Source organism: Xiphophorus couchianus, chromosome 12 (genome assembly GCF_001444195.1).
Source record: "Xiphophorus couchianus chromosome 12, X_couchianus-1.0, whole genome shotgun sequence".
Classification (NCBI taxonomy): Eukaryota; Metazoa; Chordata; class Actinopteri; order Cyprinodontiformes; family Poeciliidae; genus Xiphophorus; species Xiphophorus couchianus.
This window is the reverse complement of record NC_040239.1, coordinates 4,379,236-4,401,535: the sequence shown is the minus strand read 5'-3', so window position 1 is coordinate 4,401,535 and position 22,300 is coordinate 4,379,236. Positions and strand designations below refer to the sequence as shown.

Here is a 22,300-nt window from a genome sequence, read left to right as displayed (position 1 = left end):
GATACGGAGCGCAATTTCCTTCAAGAAATGTAAACAAAAATAGAGTTGCATCAGAGTTTAGCAGTTATAGTTTTCTTTTGTCTTTGATAAAAGACGACAAGCTATTTCTGTCACATTTGTTTTGGTTTTATTTACCCACAATGCTCTGTGCTACAGTCAACTTCCTGATTTTGGAGCAATCCCCAGTCTAAAGTTGTGTTCATATATGCATTTGAACAGCACCAGAGTTCTCTTCAAACAAACTGAAACGTAGGTTTTTAGGCAGACCAGAGTTTGCTGTTTTTAATGTGCATCAGAGTTTGATTACACATTCACACATCCCCAAACGAACTGGGGTTTTATTAAAGCAGACTGAATATGGGTGGTGTGAAAACACCCTTAAATTATTAATAGAAGCTTTTTAACACAGATTAATCTGAGCAGTTTCAAAGAGTTCAGTTAAGGTGTGATACATCTTGCTATTTCAGATTTCTGCAACTTTAGCATAGTTAGGCTTTTGCTACGTAGAGTAGTATTTTCTTAGTGTTTACAAAATATCCTCGTGTTTCTACTGGGAACCCAAAATATTACTAGGAAAAGAAAATTGCTCATAAGATGCTTCCCTAACTTTGATTTTAACAGCTACATGTTATGTAGGAGATTTGTCTTTATTTTTAACAAGTTAAACGAGTTGTTTCTTCTTGCTCATCACCATTAAACTGGTTAAATGTGGTAATTTGCTTTCATTTGTTTTTACTTTCTTTTCCAGGGGGCTTCTCGGTGGTGTTCCTGGCTCGGACACACAGCGGCGTCCGCTGCGCTCTCAAAAGGATGTACGTGAACAACGTGCCGGACCTGAATATCTACAAGAGAGAAATCACGATCATGGTGAGAAGTTTTCTGTTTAACTGAACAGTTAGATATTTACAAGGCTTGCAGTGCAAAAACACAAAATCCTGTCAAGTATTAATGTCTGTTATCTAGTTCAACTATCTTAGTACACTCAAAACAAGACAATACTAACTCTCAAGTAACATTTCATCAAGCTATGAGCTTGTTTTAAGTCAAGAATTCTTGAAAATTGATCATTATTACTTCCATTGGCAGATTTTTTCACTTATAACAAGACATTTTATTACATCTGTGACAAATCGCATCTAAAACACGTCTTTTAAAACCAGTTTTTATAACAGTTTTTATTTTATATGTTATGTTTTTAAGCGTTTGTACTACATGTACTCTTTGCCTTTTTACTAGATCCCTGTAAAGTGTTTTTGAATGTTTAGAGAAGTGCTATACAAATAAAATTTATAATTTTCTTCCCCACATTATGAGAAAAAAATCTGTCAGTGGAACTAGAACTTTTTAATCAAAATTTAACTATTATTAATTTTAAGCAAGCTTTCGTATCTTGCTGAAAAGGGTTTTCTAAAGTTACTTTTGTCTTATTCCAAGATATTAACAATAGAAGATGCTTGGTAATCTGTACAATCTGAAAATATAACTTCCACCAGTTTCCTGGGATTTAACTTTTCATGCAGTTTTTGCTCCTAGAGAAGCACAAACCCTCATGGCTCACAGTAAAACATTACATCATGAATCAGGTTGCATCTAAATGTCTCCGTCGTCCCCATTCTGTTTCCAGCATTTTCAGGCTGGTGAGAGCGAAAGGCTTTTAGCTGAGCGCAGGCGGACATGGGATTAATGCACCTGGTCGATCTACAAATGACTCTGATCTATCACGCATGACTACTTTGGGACACTCAGACTGTTTTCGGCACTAAAATGATCGTATTTTTAATATTTCTGAAGCCTCACAGACACTTTGAGCCTGACTGACCGTTGTTATGAGCGTTTGACCCAGAGAAGCTCGAGCTGAGCCATCCAGCCTGCTTAGTGAATCTGTTTGCTGTCTCATCATCTGGAACAATGTGTTACATCTACACACACAGCTGATCTTAAACGTTGACACAGCTCAGGCCTGTTGGGACATTGCCTTAGGTGTGTTGGTTTCCACAACACACCACACTTATTTATCATGCTGGCTCTTTAACTACCAACAAACAGCGTCACTTTAAAGACTCGAGTAAATAAAGTGCAAACTGTAAATTAATGACGGACGATGACACAGGAGGGGAGCTGAAGGAGAGTTTTTGTATTTTTAAGATAAATGTTGAGAGTCAGGGCTGAGCATTTATCGTATAGTTTATCATAATGAATTTGTTACTGTAAGAATTCAGATTTATTCTGGGATCCAATTTGATGCTGATGTGTTAAAAGATTAAGTATTTCCTTATTTGTATAACTCCACAAGATGCTCAACATTTCTCATTTTAATTTTCTTGTTTCTCATGTAGGCGTGCTCATAAAATTAATACTTCTCATATTATTACGACTTTATTCTGGTAATATTAAAACTTTATTCTTCTATTTTAACTGCATTCTCGTAGTTATGACTTTATTCTCATGATTAAAATAAATAATGAATATTAGTCCAGCCCTAATGTTTTGTCATAGGATTCACCTGAATTCAAAGTCCAAATAAATAGAAGTTGTAAAATAAACTTGTCAATCAAGATGGCCGCCCTGGGTATGCTAAAATCGCTCTGAATTATGGAAACCCAATTAGTGTAGTGGTGAAAAAAAGTTCAGATTTACCCTAATTAAATTTTCAAAAATTTGATTAATCAATAAAATCGCCCAGCCTTATCCTTTTTCTAAAAAACAAATAAAAAAATCTAATAAAAATATTCCTCCATCCTCAAAAATTATATTCTTCATAACATTCCTTAATGATTTAGTCTGATTTTTGTAGATTTGTCTCCATTGAATTAATTTGTACTTTAAATAGTCTGCCAAAGGAAACAAGAACAGTGGAAAAGTGTTTATTTTTACATAAATAGATTTCGTCCCTTTAGTAGAACTTTTAATATATTTTGGTAAAAATGAGCTTGCTTCCATCCTGAACTCTCTTTTCTTTTTCCCGTCTGCAGAAGGAGCTGTCGGGCCACAAGAACGTCGTCCGCTACCTGGACTCTACAATCAGCTTCGTTTCCGACAGCGTGTGGGAGGTTCTGATTCTCATGGAGTACTGCAAAGGTACCAAAACCTTTTGGAAGTATAAACTCAAAATGCAGCTCCCTTTATAAACCTCCATTTTAATTACAAATGATTGAATATTCTATCAGACGTATTATCAATTGGTGTATATAGTTATTGATTTATTGTCCATCCCTAATACATGCAAATATTCAGTAAATTGGTAGATTGTGTTGAAACTTAGTTGTTTTTTTTGCAGCGGGTCAGGTGGTGAAGCAGATGAATCAGCGGTTAAACGTGGGCTTCAGTGAGGCGGAGGTGCTCCACATCTTCTGCGACACATGTGAAGCTGTGGCTCGCCTTCACCAATGCAAGACTCCAATCATTCACAGAGACCTTAAGGTGAGGAGAGCGTCTGTCTGCCTTTCCTTTTCTATCCAGGTTTTGTTTTTCTCTGCTTTCTTAGAGTCCAACATAGTCGGAAAAAGTTCAGAATTTTCTAATTCTGACAAGTTCAGTAGTTGAATATCCAACCAAAGTTATACAGAAGCTTGTTGGTGGCTATGAAAACGTGTTGCTAAGAGCGGCCATTTTGTTTGACAGGCTGTCTATTTTAATATATTGTAATCATTTTTTTTTTTTTAGAAAAGAAAGCGAGGGGTAAACAAAGTCAGATTTTTTATTTTATTTTATGTTTCTCAGCTCTCGTCTGTATTTTGACTGAGAAAACGACCCCAGTTCCTGGAAAAGGAATGAATGCGCCTTTAATTGTGAGATCCATAAACATAAACCCATGTACGCACTGCAGTTCATTTGTTACATTCACTTTCATTTGCATAAAACACATGAGAAACAAAAACACGAGGATTTAAACCTGTCTGATCAGCAGACTCGTTTTAATTTCACTTCTCCTTCTTCATTCTTCCGCTTTTCCTTTTATATTCTGGGCGCTACACTCAGAGGAAAGCTGTCGACTGATTTAATTTTTATAGGGTGGATTTTGTGTTGGGAGTTTGGCAGGGAGCCATTTTCACCTCGGTTCTGCTGCTGCTCAGAGTCTGGTGGTTTTTTTCCCACCCTGGTTTGAATTCTCCCCATCAGTGGGCCGCTGTGCTGCGTCCAGTTGGACGGGCCTCTGAACAGTGCTGTCCCTTCAGCTCCAGAGGCCTGTCCTCTGTCTGCCGCCTATCTGCTCAGCCTACACAGCTTACGTAACATTGCAGGGACACAAAAGAGCGTGGAGGCCCAGTCACGCATCGCCAGGGGAAGTGAGACTGCAAAAAAAAACAAATCCTTAACCCTGAGCTGACAACAGATGCAAACATTAGATGCTCTTCTTGTTTTATATTTTGAACATCTGGTTTCTGTGCTAACATGTTTGATTTTTCTCCACCTGGTTGAGTTGGCGTCTAGGAAGAGTTTCAGAAAACTCCTGAAAACCGAGTGTCTCCATTTTGTAGTTTTTTAAATGTGAATTTGTTTATTTCTCTTAACCTTTGACAACACTTTCTCACAAACAGCTGTGCACCAATCAGAAACAGCATTTACAACATGCAAAAAACAGCAGGGACTTCCTGTTATGCTGGAAAATGTTGCATTGTTTGGTGAGCAGGGCTCCTACTCGGTTTGGAGACATATGGACTGGAATTTTATCTTATAACAATAGAAAGGTGTTTAAGTTTTATTTTTTCCCCTTATGCCATTATTTTAAACATATTTTTTTTTCCTAGTGATGTTCTTTCATCTGATGTTATTTTGTTTGATTTGCTGCATCTAAACTACAAGCTGACTTCAACATATTTTTACTCAAGTAATAGTAAAAAATAACCGTCCAAGAAATTACTCAATAAGAGTAAGAAAAGTATTTGGTAAAAAGTCTACTCCAGTATTATATATTTTTTTGTAACTTTCTGTGACCAATCAGGTTTATCGGGTAAGAGAGGCCTTTTAAAATATGAGATTTTGTTGTATTTTTGTAATAAATATTATAAAATAGTGAATTTAAACTGTCTTCTTCAGTTCGTTTTTATTGTTTTTATCTCTAGAAAAGTATGAAAACTTACATTGCAAATGGTTTTATAGTGCTTGCACTTTACGAACCCTGTGTTAACGCTGCAAGTGCAGTCAGAACTATGGATGGTAAATATAAAAGTTTGAGGATTTCTAAGGTTTTGTCTGTGTGTTTCGTCAGGTTGAAAACATCCTTCTGAACGACCAGGGAAACTACGTCCTGTGTGACTTCGGCAGCTCCACTCATAAGGTTCTGTTGCCACTAAAAGACGGAGTGACGGCTGTGGAGGATGAGATAAAGAAGTAAGCTACCAGCGCCATGCTTGGCTTTCACTGCGAAAGAAATGTTCCTTCATGGGTTCATCTCAATACACCTGAATATCATTAAAAGTTACTTTATTTCAGTAAAATCCACTCAGCAGTGATTTTAGGTCATTGCATAAGAAGCAAGATTTTAATGGGAAGTTGAGTAGAAGGAAAAAGTGTGGCAGAAAACGGTGAACATTTTGAGAGATTCACAAGGTGTGGATTGCAGCTACCGTGTATCGTATGTTCACACACTGCAAAAACACAAAATCCTGCCAATTATTTTTGGTCCAGTTTCTAGTACAATTATCTTGATACATGTGAAGTAAGACCAAACTAAGATGTAGCAGCTTGTTTTAAGTCAATGATTCCTTAATAGTGAAAAATTGGCAGATTATTTCACTTATAAAAATACATTTTTCCCATATTATAAGTTCATTTATCTGCCAACGCAACAAGTAGTTTTTCATCAATATTATGGAATTATTTACTTATAACAAGCGCCTCTACCTTACTGAAAAGTTACTTAGAAGTTAGATATGCCTTATTTCAATTGTACTAAGATGTTTTCACTAGAAATTATACGAAAATACTTGGTAATGTTTTGTTTTTGCAGTGTAAAGAACATGCATAGTTTTTCTTTCCACGCATTTTGTTTTGTTTCTGATTGTTCACTTAATCTTATTAGCTGTATTTGATTTGTTTATTTCACAATAAAAAAAAGCAACAACTGAATATTCCCTTCAGTGCATTCACACACTTTTCCTCTGTTTGTCTCAGCTGTGAGCCATAATCCTGGAGATTAGCAGAAATAAAGGATTGAAATGCATCACTTTGTGTGAAATAAATATATACGAGTCACTTACTAAATTGAATTATCGATATAATTTAAGTTTTTCACACAGGCAGCAGATCTCCCTCCTGTGGCGGCAAACAAGACTTTATTGACCCTTTGCAAATGGTGGTTTATCAGGCGGTCACTGCTGCAGGCTTTCTCTGCTGCTCTCCATTGTGTGTTTTATATTTACAGAGTAAAATCTCTGATCGCTACGTCAGCTCTGGCCTGTTAACTTTCCCACATTTACAGCTGGAATAAAGTGCAATGTGTGGCGCTTATCAGCGGTTTATGGCTGTGTGTAAACCTGCCGTCTGCATCAGATCAGTCAGAAGAAACTGCGGATGCCCTGACTCAGGAAAAACTTTGATTTATTCTGTTAGATTTTTGATTTATTAGGTTTAAAGTGACTTATCTCTTTAAATCTCTGCAAGTTTGCTTTCAGCATTATTGATGTTTAAGAAAAACGTTTTAAATCATTGCATGTGATACATAAAGGTAAATCTGGATTGGGTGAACACATTGGAGTCACAACTTGCATTTTCAAAACTTTGTCAATATTTTGCTAATGTAAGAAGAAACATAGTTTTGCAATTATGGTATTCCCAACCAATAGGAAATGCAATTAAAATCATGTGAATAAATTTAACTGAAGTCCTTAAAAACATCCTCCAACTACTTCCTGTCACTGTCTTCTTGTGGTTTCCGACAGTAGTAACATCCAGTTGCTGATGCAAAGGAAATGTTTCCATTGCAGCTTTGTGAAATAAACCAAAAAACTGAAAATGGCATGTTCCCATTAAGCAAATGCATTTTTGAAATGTCAAATTGTGCAATTATATGGTCAAAGGAAAGGCAGCTACACTTATCTTGAAATAATTACAGTGATCAGGTTTAAGTAAAAAAATACAGTTGAAACCATTCATTCTCTAATTTTAATTTACCTGAATCAAGAAAGGTTTGGTCTGAAAAAAAGGCTAATGCGTCTTTTAATTATATATATGTAAACATCTGGTTTCAGCTGCAGCCTTTTAGCAGGTAGCAGGATATTTGTCAGTATGAACAGAACGGTTCAGTTTCACCGCTCTGAGTGTCGTGTCTAACTGCATCAGAAGGTTTTTCAGCCCGATAATCAGACCAGATCATCACCAAATCCTACAGAAACGCAGCCGAGCTTCACCAGATGAAATGCAAAAAAGGGTTCTTTGAATTTAAAATCAAGAACTGATCAAATGAACTGGAACCAGTTTGTTTAGTAGCACAGTTTCTCTCAGAATTCTTTTTGAAAAATTAAGCAATTAAATCTAAGTACATATGTTTGGACATGATAGATGACTGAGAAATAAAAAAAATTAACATCATTCTTGTCTAACTTTGTGTTTAACAGTTTCTGGTTTGTCTATGCTTGATTTTTTTTGTTTGTTTTTATCACTATCCCCCAGATAAACTCTATTTTCCTGATCTTTCATCGTATTGTGTACTTTTGGAAGAGAAACAGGCCCACAGTATCACAGATCTTACACCGTGCCTAACAGGATATGCCATCTGCTTAACTTTAAACTGAGATTATTGGAGCATTGTTCTGTTTTGATGCGATTTCCTGGCTTCAACACACATTCCCAGTTTGACTGACGTGTTTTCTAGACTTTTCCATTTTAAAGAGTAGCTAAGATTTTATTTTATTTTATTTTTTACATCACATTCATACCAAAGAAAGTTATGAAATACTAAACAAAATTTTGTGGCACTTTGATTAGCAAAACTGTAATAATTGTTTTCTAATTTTAAAACAAATATTCCCCAACATGGAGTTAGAAAAGGAGCCAAATCTTTGTAGTCTGACCTTTGACCTGTGTTTGACGGTTTCCTGTTGTTGTCTTACAGGTACACGACCCTCTCATATCGGGCCCCAGAGATGATTAACTTGTACGCAGGGAAAGCCATCACCACTAAAGCTGATATCTGGGTAAGCGGCGACTTTGCGTCACTTCGACCCAACAGGTTCTTCCTCTCTCCGCTCATCCTGGGCGTTTCCCTTTCTCCTCCTGTCCAGTAATCTGTCCGTTCCTTCAGAACGAAACAAACCAGAACTCTGTCCTGCCTCATCTTTGCTCCTGTTTTTTCTCTCGGTTTGAGATTAGGATTAGGATATCCCACCCTGGACTTTTATGTTTTTGAAGGTTTGAAGCACAGTAGCTGCTAAAAGTAAATGCTGAATATTGGAGCTGTAATGATTAAGCGATTACTGAAATAATCAACTAGCTTAATACATGGAGAATACTGACTTATATAAAAAAAACACTAACAATACTATAAAAGGATTAAGTAAGCCGAAACTGTACAGAAATATGTGCAATTTGCATTTAAGATGGGAGAAAAAACACCTTTGTCTGTAATATATATTATCACAGAACTATTAAAGTGCCAAAAAAACCCCAATTATTAATAATCAATCAACAGATTAGCCTCGCATTGTATTAGCAAGTCCAGCAGAAACAGCTGAGTTTTTAAGGTGTTAGTATTTCTTATCTGCAGATGCATCACTATGTTCTCTAAAAAAATTCTACATTATTGCATTTATTTTAAATTTATTTTCTTATTTAACAAAAGAAATGTAATTCTTTATTTGCATTTTTAATGGTTTTCTAGAATTTTATTTAAAAAGGCTTAAGTAGTTAAAAGAAAACTCTGCAGAATGTGGCCATTTTTAATCAGATTAATCAATTAATCATGAGAATAACTGATTACTAGAGTAATCGTTGGTTCCAGTGCAATATGTGCACTTCCTCATTTTCATCTTTGCATAAAAGCTTTTGGGTTATAAACTAACGGACCTGACGTTGTTCACCAGATTTGAATTTCTTTTTGAGTGGAGAATTGTGGAAAAACGGAAAAAAAGTTCAATTCTTTGAAGTTTGTATCATCAGCGTGTTGCTTATCTGCAGCTGAGCTTTTTCCATGTGGATTCGTCATTTATTCTCTTCTGAGGAAAACTTTCCAGCTTCATTTCTTCCCAGTCATACTACTGGTTTAATTAAAGTCTGTATATTCATCTTATCTACTTTGAATTTTTATGTTTCAAAAGTTTATATTTCAGATTTTCAAAGATGAAGCTGTAGATTGAAACTAATGTGAAGCATTTCTTGCAGTCAACATGCAACTGTTTTAGTCTCCACTGTTCATGGTTCAGTTTTTGTGTCCATATTTTAAATTACACTGCTCAAAAAAATAAAGGGAACACTTAAACAGGTGTTTAACACTTAAAGTGTTCCCTTTATTTTTTTGAGCAGTATACTTCCCAGAATTAGTTAATACTCAACATTTTATTTTATATATCAGTTTCTAATAATACGTTATAATTACTTTATTTCTGTCTCTTGGTTTGATAAACTGTGATTTTAATCAAAAAGGTGAAACTCTTCCCCCTACTGGCGCATGTTTGTATCTGCAGTGAGATGTGAAATGTTTATCTGAAGGTTTTTACTTTCAGGCCTCTTCAGTTTGGAAATGTGAGGAATTAATGTGTTTCCCAGTTCTGGATAAAAATACAGAATGAAGAATGAAAAAAAACATTTTTAGTTCCACGCTCTTTCTCTATTCTATCTTCTCAAATCAGTAATTGACAAACAAATCATTAGACAATGTCAAGTTTAATGTTGCCTACAATATTGCAAGAGGAAATCTTCCCTTCAAGTCCAAAATATTTTTTTTATTAGAAAAATTACTGTTTGAGAAGTTTATAATCAATCAAAATGAGAACTACTTTATTACTTTGCATGTTCACTTGAAAAGGTTACTATTGCTTGTAACTTTTTAATCTTTTGGATGCCTTACTAAATTACTAAACTAAATTACTAAAGTACTTTTGTAAGATAACTTAGAATTTCAATTTTATTTTAGCATTTCATTCATATAGTTTATCCTGAGATTTTTATTTCGAGGTTTAAAATTGTATCTCCTTTGAAGCACTTTAAACACTTTCTCAGTAAGTTACTTTTATTGTAAAATTCTTCTTAATATAAATAACTTTATGTTTACTAAATTGTCAATTATTTTACAAGTAAATAATGTTATATTGGACAGTGATTTAAAAAAAGATTAACCTGTAAAACTGCAATGTTAAATACGGTGCGGCTGAAAATTTGGTCACACTTTAGGTCCAGAATCCATCTTCTAGAAATATCTTACATAATTTATTTATGTTTTGATCAAATTAAATTTGAACTTTAATTTGAATTTAAAGTTTCAGGAAATCTTAGTCTCCTGAAACTAAGACTTCAGGAAACTTTTATCTGGCAAACCATGGAGTTTTTTTGTTTGTTTGTTTACAGATGAAAATAGAGCGATAGTCTATTTTGTTTCCACAAAAACTGAACTCTTTATAATGACAAAGTCGTCTTAATGTAGTTTATATTTTGGAAGCTGTCACCATCTGCTAGGTGGCTAATGACTGAGGCTTTGTAGATGTTTCTGGAAAATTCATGAGATTGATGATGATTTGTTGATGCTGTGTTTGTAATGTAATGTTTGTGTATTTCTTTTATTTATTTTTTACACACACAGGCGCTCGGATGCTTGTTGTACAAGCTCTGTTTCTTCACACTTCCATTTGGGGAGAGCCAGGTTGCCATTTGTGACGGAACCTTTATTGTTCCAGATAACTCCAAGTTCTCCACCAAGTTGCACTGCTTAATCAGTAAGTACACTGGAACATTGCTGCACTTTAGTAATCAAATATTCTGACGATTAATCGATTAAGAAATTGGCACAATCTACAGATTTTTCATTTAACCTCTGAAGCTTTTCTCATACATCATTAGAAATACTTATAAACAAAATAATAGAATTCTATTTTAGGCAATAAAAAAAGCTAAAATTGCTACTTGAGTAGTTTTATGTAACATATTTTCAGACGGAGGTATGTTTATCAAAACTGTATAGATATTTTGTTCAGTTTTACTGCTCTGAGACTACGCTTTTTTAAGTCCAGTTGATTATTAATTCATAACTAAATGGGTTGACTATTATTTTAATAATCAATTAATCACAATCAATCATTTCGATGCTACACAGGAGGACCAATTATACTGGTTGTGATCCAATTCAACTGTCTGATTACACATCCTTGCTTGTGATCTGTTTTAATGACCCTGAATAAATTTGGAAAATGATGAAATATTTAATTAAACCTCTGCCTTGAAATATGTTTTTTCTTCTGTAATTAACTGGATTTATTTGAGTGTTTTCAACATCTGCAGCTGGTTTATTCGTCTTTGTTCTGCTTTTGCACATCTTGTTCCTGTTTGAACCAGCTCAGGCCGTCAGTCAAGACGGACCGGGTGCTTTGAGTGATTTCACTTCCCTAAACAGGATCCTGCCTCTCTGCTTGTCCTTTAAATGTTGGCGCAACAGCTCCCTCGTGTGGCCCAACAGGCGAGCTGCACATTGATGTGTCCACTGTGTTTCAGGATATATGCTTGAGCCGGACCAGGAGAAGAGACCAGACATCTACCAGGTGTCCTACTTTGCCTTTAAACTAGCAGGAAGAGACTGCCCAGTCCCAAACCTCTCAGTAAGTAGCTACAGCGAGGCGGTGGGATGTTTTTAAGATCTGCAGGCTGATCTTAAAAACCGGTCTTTGTTTCCCCAGAACTCTCCCATCCCAACGTCGCTTCCTGAGCCTCTGACAGCCAGCGAGGTCGCTGCTAAGAAGAGCATGACTAAAGCCAGGTGCGTAGCCGCTCGCTTCTGTCCAGCAGGAGATTATCAAATGAAAATAAAGATCAACGTAACAGCACGCTGCGCTTCTGGGTGTAGATTCACCACAAAATGCTAAAGTCTGGAAAATGATTTCAGTATTTTTTAGATTTGGAAAAATGTTTGATTTAATTTATTTCCTCATTCTCTAAATCTTGTCATCCATAGTTTGTCTGGCGACGTTATTCTGACCCTCTTTTTGTTTTAATCCTTGACAGTTCGTTCTTTCTTTCAATCTTTCTCTTTCTTTTTCCTTCCTTCTTTCTTCCTCTGTTCTTTAATTCTTACTTGGTCCTTCGTTCCTGTTTTTTCTTATTTTTTTGTATCGTTTTTTTGTTTCCTTGTCATCATCCCTTCCTTTATTGTCCAAACTGATTTCTTTGCTCCCTCCCTTTTTTGCTTCCTTCCTTCTTTCGGTCCTTTCTTCCTCTTTCTCTTTTTTGTTTCTGTCTGTGTTCTTTCTTCTCTTTCCTTCCTTCTGAAGTTTTTCCTTATTTTCTTGTTTTTTTTCTTATTTCCTTTCCGTCTTTGTATCCTGTTTTCTGTCCATCCTCCCAGTTTTTGTGTTAATCCAAGATTCAGTTGTAAATATCAGCCATAAATAAATTGAATTTCAGTACTTTTTATATTAAAATTAGCTTAACTTAAACCATGGAGAACTTCAGAAAATTGAGTTAGATAAAGTTTGGGAATATGAAGGAAGGAATCCTGCAAGTAAACAGAAATTTCTGTCCTTATTTTGTTTTAGGATAACCGACTCCGTGGGTCCAACAGAAACATCCATCGCTCCCAGGCAGCGGCCGAAAGCGGCGAACAGCAACGTCCTGCCGCCGCTCACCAACACCGTCACGCCTGTTAAAATGGCCGTGCCTTCAGCGCCCGTCAGCAACGGCCAGAAAGGTCAGGCCACTTTCCCACTCAGTGTGTTCTATACCTCTAAGTAACTTGGTTTAAAGTAGGGGCGTCCAAAGTGTGGCTGTGGGCCATTTGTGGCTCTTGGAGTGATTTTGTGTGGCTCCCAATTGAAGAATGATACAAATTTGGCCAGATACATGCTTTTTATTTTTAATCAAGGTAAAATTATCACAGTAGAAAATGTGAAGGACATCACAAAGTATTTCTCTTTATGACAACAGCTATATTGAAACCTTTACTCAAAAGCCGGCTTTGCTGCGCTTAAGTCAGCTTTTATTTAATTTATTAAATTTGGCTAAATATAACAAGTGTTTTGAAAGAGAATGACTCAAATCTTATAACGCAATAAATTTCTTCAATCGAGCCCAAAGGAATTTGAAAACTAAAAACTGAAATGTGCAAAATCATTTTAAAGTTTTGGATCTACAATGAGTAACATCCAGTTTGTACAAAAACAGCAAAATCAGACTTTAAAGCAAATTAAATACATTTTTTATATTTCTATTTATTTTTGTTTATTTTTACTTTTTTTTTGGCCTGTGAATACTTTTGACATGTCCATTTTGGCCCACCTGAGAAAAAGTTTGGACACTCCTAGTTTAAAGTAATAAACCCGTCCTTGTGTCTGTCCAGCTCCCACTCCTGGATCAGGACAGCCGTCCGTCCAGACGGCGCCCGGCAGCCAGCAGCACCGCGTCCTGCAGCAGCTGCAGCCTGGAGATCTGCGCCTCCAGCAGCTTCAGCAGCAGCAAGCCGTGCAGCAGCAGCAGCAGCAGCAAGCTAATGCTCAGCAGCTGCAATACCTGCAGGTATCAGACTGCCATCAATCACCAGACCAAACATTGCGTTGGTAGAAATTATTTTTATTCAGAAACAATTATTACCAGTAGATGTGGCAGAGCAGGGGTGCCCAAAGTCGGTTCTGGAGGGCCGACATCCTGCATGTTTTAGTTCTCTGGCTGGTGGTAGAAACAAGCTTGTCAACATGTCAATGTTCTTCTTAGACCTTCTAGTGAGACATCATTTGATCCAGGTGCGTTAAACCAGGGAGAGAACTAAAACATGCAGGATGCCAGCCCTCGAGGACCCACTTCGGGACACCACTGTGTTAGAGGAATAGATAATCAGAAGCACACTACAAAAACACAAAATCTTACCAAGTATTTTTGGCCTGTTTTCTAGTGTAAATATCTAAGTTAAAAAGAAATAAGACAAAACTAACTTACAAGTAGTAGGAGCTGGTTTGAAAAAGTACTTCTAGTAGATGATATGTGAAATATGCCTTGTTATAAGTGAAATAGTCTTACAGAGGAACTAGTCATTTTTTGTCAATATTGAGGAAATATTTACTTAAACAAGCTCCTATATCTTTCTGAAATGTTACTTGTAAGTTAGTTTTGCCCTACTTGAAACACGACCAAAATACTTAGTATTTCTGCAAATTAGTGTTGCTGGTATAAACATGAAGTCTGTAAAGGTTCAACATGCAGGTTAGTTTAGTTCCTATTGTTTTTATGTTTTGTTCTATACCTGGCTCAGTGGAACGGCGTACTTAGATTAAAGCTCAGACTGAAGAGGAGGAACACAAGCTTTCTCTGCTTAAATGGTCTGAAAGACTTTGAAAATATAAACCAAAACCAGAGAGACCTGGAATAAAATGGAAAATTATCCTCATCCATTAGCATTGAAGAAAAGCAAAAATATTCAATACAATATTCAATATTAATAATTCAATACAAAAGAAGTATGATTTATTGTCCCTCAGTGGAGATATGCAGGTGAAATGCAACTGAGTAGACTGACTTCTTCTTATCTACATAATATATGTGTATTAAACATCAATAACAAAATAATAATATATTTTATTTATAACCAGAGGTGGACAGAGTACTGAAAAATCATACTCCGCTAAGAGTAGCACTACAACATTTTTTTTTTTTTCTTTTTTTTTTTTTCCCCCTCCGAAGAGCTTTTTGCGGCGCTAGTGGCTCGTATTTTTTTGTACAGTAGGCAGACAGGAAGGAGGGTGAGGAGAGGGGGGAAGACATGCGGTAAAGGTCGTCGGGACCGGGAGTCGAACCCCCGACGTCCGCGTCGAGGACTAAGGCCTCCAAATGTGGGGCGTGCTAACCCCCTGCGCCACCACAGCACGCCCCTACAACATATTTTTTAAGTTAAAGTAAAAAGTACAGGATAGTAAAAAATACTCCTAAAAGTACTTTTTTTTTCAAAGAAGTTACTCAAGTAAATGTAACTAGTTACTAAACAACACTGTTTATAGTGCACTTTACATTTATAAAAATCTCTGTGCTACAGTCGATAAAACAATTAATATAAAACGGCAACCAAAACTTTATTTAAACGTAAAAAAATGGAAAAAGACAGAAATTCTTTACAATGGAGTAAATGAGTATAAATGCAGAAGTGTCATTTAACAATAAGTAAATAGTCCGAATACTATCAGGAATGTGAAAACGTTGTTAGGAGCAGTAATGTTTGTAAGCTGCTGGCATCGCTCCTTTATGAACTTCGGATACAGCAGTTTGTCAAAGAAGGAGTTTTTTAATTCAGGTTCATGCATGGAGAATAATCAGACACTCCTCTTTTTAAAATTATTCCTGCTGTTTTGATGTGGAACATGATGATGTTCAGCTGCTTTATGCACCGCTGCTTTTAGCTAGATGAGTAACGATGCTCAAAGATTTTTTCCAACATGTGTCAGTACCAACAGGCCGTGCAGCAGTCCCTGCAGCTCCAGCACCAGCAGGCTCTGCTCCAGCAGCAGCAGATGATGATGCAGCCGATGTATCAGCAGCAGGTCGCTCAGGCTCAGTACGCTGCCATGGTGAGTTCTGCCAAAGCATCCATGATGTCCTTCCTGTTTGAGATAAACACTCATCAGACTGAGTTTATTTCTTTTTGTCATTTTAAAGCTTTTCCGTCTAAGTTGTGACAGAATTTCAGGGCATATTTCACCCAAAACTGCAGTAAATAGTTTCATCAAATGACAGTGAAACACATGGAGGCGCAGCATGAAATATCACCGAGCTGCATATTTCATTTAATGTCAGAATGGCTCCAGTTTGCTTTTCTCTGCTCCCAAAACTGGCAGCAAGTCCTCCTTCACTCAAATCTCCCCCCGGTCTCTGCCAAGCAGCATCAGAAACAGACGCTCAAACTTCCTACTCCATCTCTCCAAACATTCAGAGAACTCGTATTTACGCAGCTCCTGAACCAAACACACAAACACAGGTCCCCCAAATGTGCGCCGTTACGGTGGCGCAATTTTTAGCCCGTCTCTCCCACCGAACACGCACCATCTGCTTTGTTTCAGAAGCAATCTGGTCCGAGCGAAGCCACCGGGGGATCGGAACAGAGGGTGGAAATGGAGCGTTTTGCACCGACATACGAGGCGGTTCACAGGAAGGGGGGTTCTTAATTCCCCGGATACCTGCTGAACATTTAAAGGAAGCGTTCAGTGTAATTGTAGACTTGCTCTGCATGAAAAATATAAAGATTTTGCAGATTTGAAATATACTTTTATAAATGATTAATCACATTAATGGTGATTAATCGAATATTAAAATAATTGTCAACTGATTTAGTAATAGATTAATAGTTAGCTGCAGTATACAGACTCCTGCTTGGATCCAGGTCATCATGCAGCAAAAGTATTCACACCACTAAAACTTTGTTACATTACAATTTGGTTTTATTCATAATCTGTATTGTTGCTATTTTTCCCTGACCTGTCTGCCGTGTTCCTTGGTCTTCAGGATGCTGTTTGTTTTCTAAGTAACTTTTAATGCCATAAACGGAGCAGCTGGATTTATAAGATAAAATCACACACAGATTAAAACAATTAATCGTGATTAATCAGTTATCAAAATAATTTTGTAATCAAACAATTGTTAACTGGAGTATACAAACTGAATGCGTTTTTCTCCCAGCAAACTGCTTTTTTAAAGAAATAATTAAGACAAAACTGTACAAACAAATGCATTTTAAATAAATTTGTCTGTAAAGATGTTCTACCCAAAACTCCTCAAGTTTTAGCTTCACCTGGGTCAAATTCTGTAAAAAAAAATAATAATAAAAAATCTCATATTACCTATCTATTGCTATCAAATTATTAATTGGTTAATCCAACAGGTCGGCTCTGCACTGTATTGATGTTTAGCAGAAAGTGCTGGACTTTTCATAAATTGATCTTAGGTTTTTTTGCTTCCTTTGCTTCAAATGATGAAGCATTCACTAAAGAAACATTTTGTTGTTGCATTTTGCTCAATAAAATGTTTTTTTTTTTATTTAAAAAAGGAATTGAATTGTTTATTTTCATTTTTTATTGTACTTGTAGTATTGTTTAATAATTGGTTAAATCAGAAGTTAGCAGAATGTGCCTTTTTTATCCGATTAATCGATGAGTAATCGTCAGTCGCAGCCCTAACGTCAGAGTTGAATATAAAAAGCAACAGGAAGAATATTTCAGGATCTTCCCTGCATGTTGAGCTCTGATTGTTTCAGTTTTTGTTTTCTGCTCTTTGACTTTCGTTCCTTCATCCCTCCCTCCCACCATGTCCCCCAGCTTCCCAGAACCAGAACTGGTTTCTAACAACATTTCATCATCATTTTTGCACCATGAAGTCAATGGTCCGTCCTTCATTCCCGTCCCCCTCTTCTCCCTCTCTTCCCTCCCTAACAGCTGCACCAGTACCAGCAGGCTTTTGTCCAGCAGCAGCAGCATCATCATCATCACCAACAGCAGCAGCAGCATCCCGCTCAGCAGCCTCTTCCCTATATGTCTTCCCCTCTTGAGTTCCAGATCCCTCTGGGTTCTTATAATGTTGCCACGCCCACGGCTGGAGCTGGACCCATCGCTGGACCATCACCTGTGGAAACCTCGTACACTAACCCCAGGTAGCACATTTTCAATTTGCCCAGTAACATTCAAGCATTTTTAAGGTACTGTATTTTCCGCACTATAAGGCGCACCTAAAAACCTTCAATTTTCTCAAAAGCCGACAGTGCGCCTTACAATCCAGTGCGCCTTATATATGGACCAATATTGAGCCACAACAGGTCTCGCAACTACGGTAAGCAGCCGCCGACTTCATTTTCCCCCGTGGAAGAAGAAACGGGAAAGCAGACGCCGACTTTATTTTCCCCGTAGAGGAAGAAACGGAGGAAGGCAGACGCCTACTTTATTTTCCCCGTAGAGGAAGAAACGGAGGAAAGCAGACGCCAACTTCATTTCCCTGTAGAAGAAGAAACGGAAAGCAGACGCCAACTTCATTTCCCCGTAGAAGAAGAAAGGGGAAAGCAGATGCCAACTTCATTTTCCCCGTAGAAGAAGAAATGGGGGAAAGCAGCCGCCGATGCAGCCAGCGGTGCAAGCTGGGTTTTGTGTAAAGACCAAAATGGCTCCTATTAAGAGACATGCTTACAACGCAGAGTTTAAGCTCAAGGCGATCAGTCACACAGTAGAATATGGGAATGGGCTCTTTGCACCTGCTGCGCTGACGTCACAACCGCATGCGCAAATGCGGCTCTCTTTTTTTGCTTTGAGTTACCATGACAGCTAGAAAAGACAAAGTCTTATTTCAGACGCAAATAAAACAATACTATGAACATTGCTGTCTTCCTAATATAATTGGCTTTTAAGTTTTCATGGATTTCCAAACGATCCTGAATTAAGAAGACGGTGCTACCAGTTAAAGCTAACGCAGCACAGCAAAGTTTACAGCCTTCACTTCACTCCGGATCAGCTTCTTCAGCCTAAAGCAGAAGGTAAAGGAGCTTTCTGTGTTATTTCCATGGAAACACTTCTGTATTCAGCCTGAAAGAGAGTTTATGGGAACCAGAGAGCAGACCAGAGCCTGACAGCCGAGCAACTGATCCGCCTGTACAAACTGCTGTAAACACCGTCCTGCTTCACAAGAAACATGCAAAACTAATAAAGCGAAATAACACGGAAACCTTAAGGAACACGGCCATATTTTTCTAAAAGCAACAACTCTTAACCTGAACAGTCAGCTGAACTAGAACTCCAACACCAGAGCTAATGTTAAGCTATGGGCTCGTTGTTCTTCAGAAGCAAAAAGCCTGAACCGTAAAATCCCCGTTACTTGGTCTCTGACACTAACGACAATAAACCACGTAATATACTTGAACATAAGGTAAAAACATTGTCCGTTAATGAATGATGAAAAATGTTTAGATACTTAGATAGCACATTTTTACAAGAAAAATGTCCGGCATAAGCTAAAGCTAATGTTAGCTACAAAGTTTAAAGAAAGTAAAACTCACCTTCGTATCTGTGTATAAAGAGGCGAACATCTTAAAACCTTTCTCCAGATTATTGTCGGGGCTTCGGCTCCATGTACATCATTAAGCTGAGGTGCAAAGAGCCCATAGAGCAGCAGAGAGAGAATTTAACATGAACGAATCAATGGTGCGGAAGTGGAGGAAGCAACAGCTGTTCATTTTGGGAATGAACGAGTTTTCAGAACGCTGGTTTGTAATCTATTAATAAAGTTTGACTGACCTATCTGACTATTTTGTCGACATTCCCTTTATCGCAGTTCCATCTAATGGATGCATAACGTAACCCCAGCCTCTACTGTAGCGTCTATTCTATGCGCCTTATAATGCGGTGCGCCTTATATATGAAAAAAGTTTTAAAATAGGTCATTCATTGAAGGTGCGCCTTATAATGTGGTGCGCCTTATAGTGCGGAAAATACGGTAATTTTTCAAACTTTTCCAGCATGTTGGAGATAAAAACAAAAGTTTCAGTTCACTATTATGTGACATACTGTATTCATGTTACTTTACAGCTGTTACAAGGTAAATCAGGGATTGCCAAACTTTTAACCCATTAACCTCTGGCTTGGAAACTCCCTTTGTTGAAAATGCTGCAAAATATGTAAAGAAATTCACTTTGAAAGACACTGAACTGAAATATAAAGAAATTTTAGGTTTTGAAACGTCTTTCTCTCACCTTGTGCATCTTACTGGTCAAAAAACAAAATACAAATTTAACAAATTGCTCCATTTCTGTATAAAGTCATTGAAAGTGCTTCATATTGAAACGGCTAAGTAATGTAATAAAGTGCACTCTAATGTTTGATTAAAAACCTAAATTTGAAAAGTGTTATTTACATTTGGAACCAGATATTTTCATACACTTAATAAAAGCACTTTTTTTTTCTCACCGTCTGAAGTTAAATCAAACTAAACTTATTTTTTAGAATCACCAAAATTATTTCTACTTGCTAAAAGCCAGAAAACTTCACTTTTCTTTTTTTTTGTTAGGTATTTTTGTGTAACTTTCTTTGAATATTATGTTTAGGCACTTTATTTGTGCTGGAAGTCATTGGTGTTAGCACCATTTTCTTCAATTGTTTCTATGTGATCAATATTTATTCCTAATTTCTCAGAGACCTATGAATCTGTGTAATTGAAATAAAAGGTAAGCTTATAGTTTAGACGTTATTTATTCAAATTGGGTGATTTAAAAAAAAAAAAATTAATCTGTATTGTTTTTGTCTCAAAATGTGGTGCAGGAAAAGTTTGAAAACTTGCCTTGAAAATGTTTGAAAAGTGTTTGGCGGTGGGGGAAGAGTAGCTGAACCTGAGGTTCATGTGTTCCTGTTTTCCTCTCTGCGCAGCAGAAACCCCCTGCTGGCCACGGACGGTATCACGCCGACTTCCCAGAGCAGCAGCAGCAGCAGCAGCAGCGTCAGTCACCCGCCCGACATGTCGGGCTGGAACCCGTTCGGAGAAGACAACTTCTCCAAACTGACCGAGGAGGAGCTGATCGACCGAGAGTTCGACATGCTCAGAGCAAGCAAGTCAACTTTTCTCTCCTTCCTCAGAGTTTGAACCAAAGTTTGAATCTCAGAAATTTTCTAAGTTTTTTTTTTTCTTGTTTTTTTCACTCTTAAAACCACATATTTTCATAAATTTAATAAAAAGACACATTTCTAAAATTAATTAATTTTAGTGTAAATTAACTACATTATGTGAAGTTAATATACACACTTTTTTTTTGTTTTGTTAGATGTATTTCCATCATTCTGACTATTTCCTAAATGCAACTAAATTTTTTTTAGATTTTCTTATAACTTTCTTTTTATGTTGTGTTTAAACATTTAATTTGAGCAGAAAGGTCATTTTTATAGTTCAGTATACAGTTGAAACCAAATATTTCTTACGCCTAACAAAAATAAAAAATTTTAAGTTAATTCAAACTGTTGTGTTTTGGGTCAGAACACAATTTTTTTTTTTCTATTTGGTTAAAAACAAACAAACATTGAAACAAATTTTTGACTTTTCGAGCTCAAACAAAAAGATTTCTGCAATTAGTCTCAAAATTAATATTTTTTCTAGAAATATTCAATAATTGACGCTCAAAAATGCTCTAGAAAATTTCTGAAATTAATCTCAAAATGTCAGTTTTTTTCTATCAAATTTTTGACTTTTGAAATTCAGAAAATTAAAAAAAATTCTAGAAAATTTCTGAGATTAATCACAAAATTTTGAGTTTTTCCAGCAATTCTTTGACTTTTCAAGCTTAAAAGTTTTCTTTTTTTCTAGAAAATTTCTAAGATTAAGCTCAAAATTTCAGTCTTTTCTTTTGGTCATATTATTAATTTTTTGTCATATTTAAAAAATATTAAATTTAACTTAAGACTTTCTGTAGATGCCCTGAAATTATCTCAAGAAGCTGTCTTTGGTTTTTGTTTGTAACTGGGACGATTTGCTGATCTCCAAACAGAGAAGCCAGAAGAGCGAACGGTCGGCGTGGAAACGGACCCGGTGCCGCCCGCAGCACTTCCGCCGGAGGATCTGTTCGGCTCGGTTCCCTTTGTGGCCAACGCAGGCAAGTCTTAGAGGAGTCTCTGCCCCGCCGGCCCGGTACTGTGGAGCCACCTGAGCCTCCAGGCGGGGAGCCACAATAAACCAAGTTCCACTGGTGCAGACGCAACCAGGAAGTCGGTTGCTGCTCCCGCTTTACCCAGGTGGAAAATTAAAGGCAGCCATGTTCTCCAAATATACTCAGCACTGGGCTCATTTATCACTAGTTACCACTATTCTGCTCTAACAGACATTTATGCAACATGCTGAACTCTACTCTGCAGGAAGCTAACGGTACCGATGTGTGGGCGGAGCTCCGAGTCTCTGCGTTGACGCATTAGCGCTAAAAGCAATACGAACACCTAACAGGGCTGCTACTGCAAGGGCTGAATGATTCTCATCAGAAAGAAACACCAACTAGTTCAAAATGTTAAAAAATTATTACTCACTGCAGATTTTAATGGGTTTTCTTTCCCCGTTTCTCATCATGGTGCTCATGTTACAGAATCAGATATTTAGCATCAGAGCATCCCTGGAGTTACATACCTGTGCCTGATGACCTCAGTAAAATCTGGATCACTACTTTATTGATTATTTTGCT

At 36.9% G+C, this 22,300-nt stretch overlaps 1 protein-coding gene across 3 annotated transcripts in view; it reads left to right on the top strand.

Annotated features, from left to right (window-relative positions):
• The window catches only part of bmp2k (BMP2 inducible kinase), a 58,881-nt gene that overhangs the window by 25,876 nt on the left and 10,705 nt on the right, over window positions 1-22,300 (top strand). For 2 of the 3 annotated variants that reach the window (XM_028035071.1, XM_028035073.1), the window contains exons 2-15: window positions 749-867; window positions 2,973-3,078; window positions 3,278-3,420; window positions 5,210-5,331; window positions 8,054-8,135; window positions 10,733-10,865; window positions 11,638-11,741; window positions 11,820-11,899; window positions 12,675-12,826; window positions 13,475-13,650; window positions 15,564-15,686; window positions 17,544-17,758; window positions 20,511-20,689; window positions 21,620-21,724. In XM_028035071.1, coding sequence (XP_027890872.1) covers window positions 749-867; window positions 2,973-3,078; window positions 3,278-3,420; window positions 5,210-5,331; window positions 8,054-8,135; window positions 10,733-10,865; window positions 11,638-11,741; window positions 11,820-11,899; window positions 12,675-12,826; window positions 13,475-13,650; window positions 15,564-15,686; window positions 17,544-17,758; window positions 20,511-20,689; window positions 21,620-21,724 — 1,839 coding nt within the window. The remainder of the gene's footprint in view (window positions 1-748; window positions 868-2,972; window positions 3,079-3,277; window positions 3,421-5,209; window positions 5,332-8,053; window positions 8,136-10,732; window positions 10,866-11,637; window positions 11,742-11,819; window positions 11,900-12,674; window positions 12,827-13,474; window positions 13,651-15,563; window positions 15,687-17,543; window positions 17,759-20,510; window positions 20,690-21,619; window positions 21,725-22,300) is intronic. The other variant, XM_028035072.1, reaches the window with a different exon arrangement.